Source organism: Chenopodium album, chromosome 15 (genome assembly GCF_948465745.1).
Source record: "Chenopodium album chromosome 15, dcCheAlbu1.1, whole genome shotgun sequence".
NCBI lineage: Eukaryota > Viridiplantae > Streptophyta > Magnoliopsida > Caryophyllales > Amaranthaceae > Chenopodium > Chenopodium album.
The window spans coordinates 44,443,148-44,456,132 of record NC_137848.1 but is presented as its reverse complement, the minus strand read 5'-3'; the positions used below and the strand labels follow the sequence as shown (position 1 = coordinate 44,456,132).

Here is a 12,985-nt window from a genome sequence, read left to right as displayed (position 1 = left end):
TCGATGGACGCACGAGGGAAGGCTGCCCTACTCCCAAGCACGGGCGCGCGCGACGCTGGCGCAGGCAGGGCGCGGGCGCGTACATGCGAGGTGCGGGCGCGTAGCCCTGCTTCCCCCATTCCATACCCATTTCTTCGCGGCCGCGCATTCTGAGGAGAGGGCGCGCCTGTACGGTTCCTTTTGGACGTCTAACTAACTTCTCCTTTGTTAGTTTTACTATATATAGATTTTCTTCCTTTTTAGAGAGAAAATTGTAGGAGGAGAGTATTAGAATTATAAGAAATTGAATAGATTAGATTTTTAGAGAGAGAAGCTCAAGATTTGGGGAAACTTGGTAATTGATGATTGCTACATTTGATCTTCATTCCCTTTGATACTGATCAAAGCTTTGTAAGAATTTCCTTCTCTTTAATGCAATTTTGGTGTTTAATCTTTGATGTATTGTTGAATTTCTAGTTGATTGTTTGATTTGATTATTGATATTTTGATTACAATGTTGATGATGAAATTGATGATTTGTTCAGTTTTGCTTTTCAATTCTACAATGTGTAGTGAGTAGATCCTTTGCTAGGGATGTGGTGAAGCATGTATGAATGATAGACTATTGCTAATTTGGGGATTTTGATTGATTTCAAATTATGATTAAATTGGTTGATAGAATTTGTGCATGCATTTGATTTGTTGAGGAGTAGCTAACCTTGATTATTAAGCTAGATTACATTGTAGTTTTCATTGATACGACACATTGATTTGGAAGCTACTCTTATCGATTGAACTTGTCTTGTGATTTTCCTTTGATAGTCATTCGTAGAGACCACTAGTTTGACACCTAGGAAATAGCTTTTCAAGTGATTTTGATTTCAAATACTATTTTCCCTCGCATCATTCGATTGATCAACTTCCCATTAAATTAGCATATTTATCGTGAATGCATGTGGATCCTAATTCCCTAGTGTCTTGATATTGATTTCTATTCTTAGAACTTGTCGTATTGATTTGCTTTTATTTTACCAACCCTATTATTCAATCTTCGGAATAGCTTGTCTTAAGACCATAGCATTTGCCTCCATTCTTTTGGGTTCGACTCGGACTTACTCCTATACTAGGAGTAGGTTTGGTTATAAATTTTGTTTGATTGAAGGAATTTTAGAATCCAACGGCCTAGAATTTCCCTTCCGTCATTTATCAATAGTTAAAGATATTAATGTTTGAATTTGTGTATTGACAAACGTGACTGAAGAAACGCGTCGACTAAAAAGAATTGAAGGAAGTGGGTATTAATATTAAGTATTTTATATTATCCACTTTTGAAGATATTAAATAAATAATTAATACATATACCTGTAGACACCTAAAAATGTCTCCTCAAAACCAAACTCAATGATGAACAACCTTTCACCGCCATTATTGGTCGGGTGAGTATATAATCTTTGCAGTGCTTAAATCCATATTCAATCCAATACATTTCATAAACCAACCTAATTCTTAGCCCATTTGCCCAAACCTTAACTTACTTTCCACTTTTCTATCCACGTCACAAAACCGAGATAAATTGATTTTTTGGCCCTATAATTTTGATCCAAATTTTATTTGGTTGGATAGGCCTTTCAATAATCTTTCCAACAGTATATCATAAGCCCAATTCCGATTTAAAATGAAGAAGATATAAGCAAAAACACTAAGCTCGGCCTAAACCCGACACCCTTTCACTAAAACGACCATATCTTAAAATCTATAAAATATTTTTAACTGACTCTAATTGGTTTGGAAAGTATACTCGACAATCTTTCCAACAATATATTATATGCCTTATTCCGAGTTATGGATCAAAAGTTATCATAGTTTTAAAAACGCGTGAAAACTGGAAAATACCGCGCCACGGTAGAAATACTACCGTGTCGCGGCACACATGCCATGACACGGCATTTTTTTAGGGTTTTTCTTCGCGGTGCCTTCAGTTCTAGGGTTCCGTGCTTCACCCTTCGTATATTCTCTATAAATACGAAGTTGATTTTCACAGTTTCGGGGCACCAAATCATTCTCTCTTCCTCTCTTATACACCAAAAAATCATTCTTTCCTCTCTCTCTCTCTCTCTCTTATTCTAAGCCTTAAACATATTCTTCTAATTACACCATTCCTTCCCTAAGCACTCCAAGGAGTCCATACAACACCCGAAGTTCCACACTTAAACCAAGGCGTGAAAGGTAGAACCGATTGAGGGTTTGGACCAAATCTACTCTACTTTTAATTTAATTTAATTGTTTCAATTTGATTTATATATTTATTGAAGTTACTAACAATTTATTCATGATGTAGCGATTTAAAGAAACGCGGAAAGTGAGTAATTAATTCACTTAATTACTCCTATTTTTATTCTTATTGCTAGTATCATGATTAGAGTTATTATTATGATTTGATTTGACTAACGATTTATTGTTAAATTGCTTCCAATGTTGAAGTTAATTTTATTATATTTTTATTGATCACCATATTGCATGTTTAAAGGGACTATGTTATTGAATATACCGCCTAATAAGATAATTTGGACGACCGGTTTAGGATCCTTTTTAATCTTGTTATTTAATCGAAGTGATCACAATATTTTAGAATTAAGTGTTGCATTAATATTCAACCAATTTAGCCTGTATTAATTTGGAGCAAATTGAATCTTTGTTTGCATGTCTTTGAGATCGCAGGAATTGCTTTTCACTATAAGAATCGAGTAGAGACCAATACGGGCAAATGTGACTCCACGACTTACTTCGTACCATCATCCCCGATCCTCCTTTCGTGGTTCCGAACCATATGGAGTAGTAACCTCATGGATTATGAATGGGGTGTAACTTTGAGTCAATCATTGTTACCTTTCGTTGTCCCTTATTCGTGGTTGCCTTAAATGATCCGTGAACGGTTTAAAAGTTCCTTAAAAAACTTGTTGGCGACTCCCTACTTTGCTTTGTCCCTAATCGTGTCCCAAATTGTATATGTCAACTCCCACTTCCTATGAATGTCAAGCATATTCACAACATGCTTAACGTAGGCGCGCTTTGAATGACGCCTATAATACCCAAGGTCAAACTACTGCATTGGCATGTATGTGTGCCAGGTTAATTATTCAGAAATAGAGAAAGTATCAAATTTTTATAATTTTTGCAAATGCTTAAAAAATAATTATGCGTTGGCAAACATGCCTAAATGAAATGTGTCAACTAAAATGAAACGCAAGAAGTATGTTAATGGTCAAACTTGTGCATTGAAAAGTGTGTCAAGGTTGATATGTTCAACTATTCTAGAACGGAAGGACTAAAATAAAAGTAATATAGGTTAGAAGATATCCAAAAATCGAGAGGTTTGATACTACAAATGAACATTGGGCGCCTTCAAAAAGCTTTTGTAATTACTGAAATATATATGATCAAACTATCAAAGTTGTGCATTAGCATGTGTTAGTTGTAACTCGAAATAGATATGGGTATTGCAATCTGCAATCTCAAATTATTATCCTCTTATAATTTGGCACACATATTAAAAGTAGAATGTATACTCCCTTTTATTTTCTTTGATGTTTCAATGTATTTCTCTATGTTTTAAAATCTTTAATTAATTTTGCATTATAAAATATTATTAAAAATACTTTTTAGAAACTACATATCAAAACAATTTTAATCAATTATACCCTACATAACAATAGAGGAAGTGCAACATGTGTAATTACATACATAACATGACATTTACGTAAATATTTTGAAAGGTAGCATCGGTATCATCGAATTGTGAAGTATAAACGGTTGTAATGGTACTAAAATAACTAAAATGGTATGTACGCTACATTTTGAAATATTAAAGTGACATAATGTGGTCCCCATCACCTTTTTACAATTATATATAGACAAAATCAGAAAAATTTTATTATTTCACCCAGTGGCCCCATTCATGTTGATATCGTAGTCATTCTCTCTCTATCTACTTTTCTCTCTCCCTTAATTGGTCGTAGTGCGACTGTCCCAAATTCCTCCTTTATAGCCCTCCTTTCTTTCTCCGTCTTTCCCCCCATTTAGCTTCATCGGTTATGTTTTGGAACAACAATAAACACACACCAGTAATTGGGTTTCTGTAGAAGAAAGAGGAGGCAGCGTTGGCCAGCATCAATCGACCCAAATCTCTTATAGTTCTTTAAATTTGTCATCTTTTACACAATTAAGTTTTCTACTTACTTATTTTCAGTTAATTACTGCTTAATCATTGTTGAATTGGTTTTATTGCGTGTTATTTGATTTTTAGGGTTTTTTTGGAATCAATTTTTGCAGATTTGGGGGTGAATTCATTTTGTTATAAATATTCTGATCTTATATTTTCTCATGGATTTTGTTGAATTTAATGATTCGTAATATGTTGATACCGATTTTAATATTTGTTATCATGAAAGTCAATATTAAATGTTGTTTGATTTTAATATTGTAGTTGACATTGATGAAATTGTCAGAAACGATTCTTATGGCTAGAATGAGAAAATCAACTAAATAAGTCCAAACTAAGTTAAAATAGATTAAGACTGAAACAATTAAGCACTATTAACATCATGATTGTACACATGGCAACTTCACACTGAAAAAATTTCCCAACTATTCTAAACATGATTTCATTAATTTATGTTTTTTATTTTGTAATTCTTCTTGGAAAAGATGTTTTTTTTTAATTAATAACATTTGATTTGAACTAGGTTGGGAGAAATAAACGAATATTACTGTTTTCTTTCTCGTAAATAAAGATAGCTTTGACTACCAAGCCAAACTCTCCCCCCTCCATTACTCATCTTTTATTATCTCATTCCCTACCTTCATTTGTTTATCTTTATCATTTCTTACCATACGTTTAAGATGATTATTATGGTAAGTTGTGTATTGGTAATTTGGTTTCAAAACTATTATTATAATATACAACTTTCCTCAATTTATTTGTTATTCGTGCATCAACAAATCTCGCATACATCACTATATATCTAAATGGATGAAGGTGTTAAAACAGACAACACAACCGACTTGAAACAACCCAACTTAACTCAAAGTGATTTAATTTAGGATTTGACTTGCACGAACACATTAATTTAGCAAGAGTTAATTTTAAAATTGCCCCAATTCAAACCCAATCAATGACCTGAATTGACATCTTAATTCAATTAAGCTTTTACAGGAATTACAGCCATACAGAAATGGGTTTGTCTCACCTTGAAACCAATGCAAGAGGCCAATCCATGAATTGAATGGGCTTTTATGGTCAAAGGCCAAGAAAGGAAGAACACCCACCTCTTCCTTTCACTTCAGAAAAAACTGTCTTCTTACACTCCCCCAAAATTTTGCTGACTTTCCTCTTCTCTTTCTCTCTCCTTCCTTCTCTCTCTTTCTCTCTCTTCTCTTTCTGCTCCAAAAGGGTGTTCAATTACTTCTCTCATGGCTCCTCTTTGCTCCTCTCGATCGCCCAATTGAAGTCAAAAGGGAGAGAATTTGATGCTGCAGTTTCTGGATTTCCTCACTTCCAATTAACCCCAACTTTCTTCTCCCTTCAAACCAATGCAAAAAATTCAATCTTTTTCTCTTACCAGGCACTGGTGAAATCTATTCGTTACTTTTCAGGTTTCATTCTATCTGTTCTTTCAAGATTTCTTGAATTTCACTTTTAATTTGTTGAATTAGGTTGTGGAATTATAATTGGTTGTCGAAATTTTTTTCTTGGGTTTTGTTGTTTTGAAACTCAATTAATTGGGTTTTCTTATTTTTTGATGTTAAGATGTTTTAATTGTCTTTTTCCATCCGGGGTTTTCTTGATTGGTTGTAATTTGGTCTTTTTGGGTCATTCTTGATTGATGGAAAAGGATTAGGGTTTGTATCGAATTTTGGTTTTCTCCAGAATTGGTAGGAGATTTGAGATGCTATGCTGTTGAAATTGAGATTTTTGATTGAATTTTGGGTTCAATTAGGGAGTTAGAGTAGGGTTTACAATTTTCCCCAATCGGTGTTTGTTTGAGAAGTGATGGCTGATCGAACGGAAGATTTGATGAATTTGGACTTAAATTTAGGGCCTGGGTCTCCCCCGTCGCCCGTGATAGGCCCAGGAACGGGGCCGTCATCAGGCGAATCGGTGAACGTTATTGGGTGGGAATCAACTTATGTTAGGGAGGCTCTTAGGCAGAGAAGTAGGCATCGGTGGCGTTGGATGCAAGGCCAGCTTCCGTTGGGACCGCATTCTCTGCGATTAATGGTCGAGCCGGATGTTAATGGTGGTGATCCTGGTGTTGGCTCGGGTGTTGATGGAGAGGATAATGGTGGAACGATACTAGCCGGTGAAGGGAGTGTTACTGCTGAGCTAAGAAGCCATGAAGTGGTCAAGACTTGTGAGAACAATGTAATTCCTGTAGAGAACGATTCGGTTGCTGAGAAAGATGTTGAAAAGCCTAACTCGGAGGAGGGTAGTTTTTTCGATTGTAATATATGTTTTGATTTGGCCAAAGAACCGGTTGTTACTTGTTGTGGCCATTTGTTTTGTTGGCCCTGCATCTATCGGTGGTTGCAAATTCATTCAGATGCCAAGGAATGCCCTGTCTGTAAAGGAGAAGTCTCGGTTAAGAATGTTACTCCAATTTATGGACGTGGAAATCACATTCATGAGCCAGAGGATGATTTAGATTTAGGTATTAAGATCCCGGGGAGGCCCTCAGCACGACGAGTTGAGAGCCTGAGGCAAACTATTCAAAGAACAGCCTCATCTTTCCCTATGGAGGAGATGATTAGGCGTCTTGGAGCTCGTTTTGAATTAACCAGGGATTATTTTCAGCTCCCAAATGCTGATGGTGATGCAGAAATGCCTACAAGGGCTTCTATCCTGAATCGGTTTATGACTAGCCGTGCATTGCGTAGGGAGCAAAATCCTCCCATAGCTCCTGATGAAGTGGTTGACTTGACGCAGGACAGACCTGAGATCCTCCCTCGCAGGCTTCCACCTTTAACCTACCGAAGAGGACAGTTGCATAGAAGTGGTGCTGCTCTCTCACCTGCAGCCGCGGCTGCTGCTGCTGCAGATAGGTATGTTGATGCATATCTACATCGATCTCCACCAAGAAGGAGCCAAGATGTTCAGCCACCACCAGTAGATGACCGCGACTCTTTCTCAAGCATAGCCGCTGCAATTCATGGAGAAAGCCAAACAATGGATACAGCTGTTGAGATAGATTCCTTGGTGTCCATCTCTACATCAACCTCAAGGCGAAGGCACGACCCTTCTAGAACCTCAGATATGGATAGTGGGGATTCTCGTGCTCCAAGGAGAAGAAGGCTAAACTAGATGAAGAGAATTTAGATAGTGGGGATTCTCATGCTCCAAGGAGAAGAAGGCTGATGAACTATATGAAGAGAATGATGGGTTTTGCGTCATTGAATGATTTGGAACCACAATTGCATTTCAAAGAACTCACAGTTGCATTTCGAAATCAACAATACAGTTGACATATATGTAGTCACTTGTAATTGTATTGTCTTTGTTGTGTTAAACTAGTATGTAATGGATTTCTTATTTCAATAATTAAATCTAGTGTTGTGAACTTGAGTTATACAACTTGTTTGAAGATTTCTCTTGCCATTGATTCTTTGACTTTTCAACTTGCAAGGCAGTGTAACTGATGTTACCATTAGGCCAACATACCAGCTTCTAAATTGATCTTATTTAATCTTTGAAGCTTGTAAAATTTACTGTGTATAATGCATTTAATATAAGGTCCATTTATGGTTTCTTTCTATATGGTGACCCACTCCTGATTACTGCATTCCTTTCTGTTGCACTTTAGACTTTTTTTTTTTTTTTCTTTTTTTTTTTCAATCCTACTGAAACTCATGAATTCTATCTTTAAGAGCTCTGGTAGCAGTGGCCCAAACAGAAGTGGAAAAAAAAAAAGGTAAATAAAACCTATCTTATGTTTTGTTTTCGTTTCTTTATAACTTTATAAGTAAGGCGAAGGCCCCCTTGGGAGAGGAGGGTAGAGTTAACTCAGTTAAGAAATTCCGGTCTCAAAGTATTCCCTAATGGGGTTGATTCCATAGCTGTGTAGTTATGAGAAGTAAAGTTTTAATTTCTTTTACTAGTAGTAATTTTAGTCTAACCTTTTCCTTAGCTTTGGGGCTGTTCTGATTTACCGAAGTGAACTAAATTGAACTGAACTGAAAATAAATTGAAGAGAACGTGTGAACCTCTCACAAGTCCTTCCGGTCCGGATTAACGGGTTAGACACTTTGAAAGTGATGGGGAAAGATAATGGAATCTCCACCCCAATGGTGCCTCTTAGTGGGGTTTGATCTCATAACCTCTTGATTGTGAGATACAAACTTGATCACTAAACCAAGCTATGCTTGGTAAGATAACATGTCATTAGTAGGCCTAATTTTATCTTAAACCTTGTTTATTATTTCAATTCCGTAATTGGTAAAAGTTTGTTAAATAAGCCTAGGTCAAAGCTCAAGAGTCTTAGAAAAATCCAAATAACATCTTTTGAAAAAGAGAACATTTATCTGACATACTTAGAAAATTGAAATGATATTAACTTTACAAGAAAATTAAATCTGAAATAAAATTTAGAAATGCAGCTGACAGCCTTGGCCCTAGTAACAAGCACCACAAGTCCATAACTTCCTTGATCATTCGAATCCTTCATGGCATCTCCTATTATTCTTTGTCAGTGGCGGATCTTGAAACTTTATCTTTTGGGGGCCAATAATTTTTTAACATAAGCATATGAAAATTATTTACAAATTCAGTGTGAGATTATATTATAAATGCTAAGAAGTTAAAAACAACTTGTTAATTGATAGATACTCGTATTAATAGAGAAATATATAACGACAAATCGAAAGTATGAAAGCAAAAACTTTATACTTTTAACAGAGTAATTTATTGACCTTAATAACGTCTTCTCGCCTAAAATTATCAATTTATTTTCTAGTGCTCAAACTTTTTGACACAAACTAACCAATAGAAATTTATTTTAACAACCAAAAAAAAATAAAAAATAAAAATAAAAAAAAAAAAAAAAAAAAAATTGTTCCCTTGGAAAAGTGAAAAACCTTTAACAATTGTTTAAGGAGGATTGAATGAATAAACGTGGAGTAAGAAAAAAAGGAAAGGGTTTGTGGGTCAATGAGTTGTCAGTACTTTTGGAAATTGGGTTGTAGGGTGTTTATACTCAATATTTAGTTACCTTTTCTATGCTACTAGGAAAACAAGAAAAACAATCAGTTTTTTTTTTAATGGGCCTTCAAACTAAGTACAGTATAATTTTTTTTTTCCACAAGTTATCAGGGGCCAAGCCCTCTTCAGCCCTAACAATAATCCGCCCCTGTTCTTTGTCATTTGTAATATCATATTGTGCAGCGTATAATCAATTAATATAGTTAGTTAAATTATTATGGGATTACATTCAAAACTTAAGATCAAAACTGTCTACATCATTTGTCCTTGTAGCTCTCAAGTCTCATCCACACATACTATACAAACCTACAATGTTGAGTGCCTCTAATTTGGATTAAAACCGAAATCCAACCCAATCCAAACTAAACCAAATCATCAATTTGGATCGGATCCGAACTTTAAATCGGATGGGATCGGATTGAGATTTTTTTTAAATTTGGATTTTCGGATTGGATCAAATTGACCGTAATTGGATCCAAACCAAACCGAAAACCGAATTGTAAAATTAATCATTTATGAATAGGCTGCCTCACTGTTTTAATTAACATGTTGCTACTGAATGCTAATATTTGGTGATGCATTGGTGATGCCTTGTAATTTGCTCTGATATTATGTGCATGGTGTAATTGTTGTAATGGTGATGCCTCGTAGTTGTTCTAGCTTAGTAATAATGAATATTGACTTGATGATGATAATTATCACTATTTTCAAGACTTGTATTAATTTTCAGGCTTGGACAAATGGTATTTTATAATTGCTTCTTTATTTTTTTTAAATTACCGTATTAGAAGATAAAAATTAACGTATTATATTTCGAATTTTCGGATTGGATTCAAATAGCCGAATTTTAATTTAGATTGGACTGGATTGGATTGGACAGGGAGAGTAATTCCGATCGGATTGAAAATTTGAAAACCAAATTATATTTCGGATCGGATTGGATTTGGCTTAAATTCAAACCGAAAACCGAATGGATACCAAACATCATTCTCTATAAATATCTTCTCTCTACTCTCTGTTACTATCCTAATTATAATTTTTTTTTTTTTTTGACAAGTATCCTAATTATAATTTGATTTTATAATTATTGTGTTAAAATGATATAGATTTATGTTGGCTTATACCTATAATTTTTTGCGTTCATATATAGTTTATATAATATGTTGTTTAATGCCAAAATTCGTACTTGTGTTCACCCTTTGTTATTGTATAATAATCAAGGTCTATATATGTGTTACCAACTTAACATTCCACCTTGGAGTCATTTAATGTGTTCAATTAGGGCTCATTAATTTAGTAAAGATAATGCAATTGTATCATATTTAATTGATGTAGAGGTCATTGAAGTGGAGTGGTCATGTTTGGGGTGAGCACAACCCGCCAACCCGGTACCTAGTCAAAATTTAGGAACCGAAACCAAACCCAATTGGAAACACGTAAATTGACAATGCTAATCTCTCCTCAAATACTACATTTTCTTTACAAATTTTCATTAGCATCCATTACCATTTTAAATGAAATAATGTGTGGTAAAGTTCCATTGACATGATAATGACCTTATGATTTTTCTTGAAAAACTACAATATAAATATTATTATTTCCACAATTTATATTACTCCCTCCGTGTTTTTTTAAGTGTTACACTTACTAAATCCGGTCATATTTTAATAAGTGTTACATATTATTTTTTGGCAAAAAACTACATTAAAATATTATATCTCTCTTCTCTCATGCATGGTCCCACCCAAACCCGCTACTACTTTTTTTATTATATTTTTCCTCTCACATTCATTACTTTTCAATAAACTATTAACCCCACTATCTTTCTTGTACAATTTTTTAGTACTCCAACTATCCCACTTACCTCTTATTTTATATAAGTCAATTAAATTACCTAAAACTATGTGTCGGTCAAAGTGTAACACTTAAAAAAACACGGAGGGAGTACTAAATGTGCCAAAGCGATACAGGCTAAGCTTAAAAGTTAAAACCCATTTTGGTTTTCTGGAAATAAAATTAATAATGTAAAATATTTTGTTATGGGCTTAAATCTTGAGCTAACGTGTGTCAATATTTTCATGGTAGCTAATCTGTGAAATCAATTTGGGCTGGGTTAGTTCTTAAGATTGACTCAATCATTTTAGTTCCTGGCCATCCAAATATTTATTCGGCCTGACAGAATTGGAATGGATCAAATTTGACACACCGTATTAGACTCATAACCATTATAATTTTTAAGTAGTTGTTTGTTTTATAAAGGATCCTATTATTAAGTGGGCTTATTTTGATTTAAAACAAGTTTTAGTGTTAATATATTGTCGCACTTTGATAATTGATTTGGTGTTCACAATTTTTTGATTAAGGCGGACTTTTATTTATACGGGTTAAAATTATTCTAAAAGTATTTAAAGTTACTCTTAGATACTATCAAAGTTTTCGTTTTTCTAGCATAAATTTATCCTAAATAAGCACTTATAATGTATTAAATTAATCATATTAGCTTTCATATCATCTATCAGAAATTACACATTAAAATACAATCAAAATAATCATAAATTAAAAGTTACACTTAAAGAGATTAAAGTTATCATAAAAATTGTTAAAGTTATCCTTCTTTTTTGACAATGTAAGGTATCCTCATATTAAACGTCATACAAAACATTAACGTAAGATCGCCTTATACAAAACTTATTGTTCAATATTTGACTTAAAAAAAGAATCATACTTCATGCTAACATGTTACCAACACAAGACCAATCGTCAAATTTCTTCTTCATTCATTCACATTCTCGAAGGTCGGTCATTTCGGGACTACTCCCAAGACCAAGACGAATATACGGAGTGTCTTACTAAACGAGCTCACTCAAAAAAAGATGCATTATTCTATTGTACTTTTTAATCTTTCATGTTTTGTCATTAATTTCAATAAAATTACATCATTTGGGTGTAGTGTGTTCTCCATTGGATAATTTGATTATTTTGAATATAGCTAATTATTGATGGAGTCTCATGAATTTGGTTCATTTGTAAAGAATTATGTGGCCGGATTAGCATATAGTTATCATTTTTTTTCAGTTTTAATTAAATGGATCAAATGAAAATCATCTTCGTGATTATAATAAATTGCATCTCTAATGTAAAGTTATATATTCCAACAATATATACAAGAGATTTCCAATTTTCAGCAACCACTTGTGATGCTTGATTTTGAATTTCTCTTTCGTAACTTATTGTACCTCAATGTTAACTAAAGTGAACACACTTTAGAAACTTACTATATGTCAATGTAAATTAAAGAAAACATTCGAAAAAAAGAAAATGGATAAGTATTTAACATTTTCAACGAACATATTCGGCATTAGGAATCCATGGAGTAATTGGCTAAAGACAATTGATAAAAATATGAATAATTACACCACTCAAACGCGTTATTTGATTCACATATGAAGTGGTCAAACAAAGAATAAACTCACCATAATATACTCACCATAATTTTAACACCACATACTAAAAGCATTTTGGTGGGATCTCTAATTAAAAAATTAATTTGGGTCGGCATATTGTAATTTGGTGGAACCAAGTAACCAACCAATATCTTGTAGTAAGCATTGCATGCTAGTATTATGAATACTTCTTTTAGCAGAAATCCTGAGTGGCTAATTATGACCTTGTTCATGTCTATGTCAATCCTCCTTTTTATTTTTTATTTTTATGGTATCAATTATATCTCAAGGAGTACAAGAAAATAGCTTTGAA

At 33.9% G+C, this 12,985-nt stretch overlaps 1 protein-coding gene across 1 annotated transcript; it reads left to right on the top strand.

Moving 5' to 3' along the window:
* The first annotated feature begins 5,305 nt into the window (after window positions 1-5,305).
* Window positions 5,306-7,606, top strand: LOC145583183 (uncharacterized). The gene has a single exon (XM_081640360.1). The coding sequence runs from the start codon at window positions 6,029-6,031 to the stop codon at window positions 7,334-7,336; it is 1,308 nt and encodes a 435-aa protein (XP_081496486.1). The 5' UTR covers window positions 5,306-6,028; the 3' UTR covers window positions 7,337-7,606.
* Window positions 7,607-12,985: the final 5,379 nt, after the last annotated feature.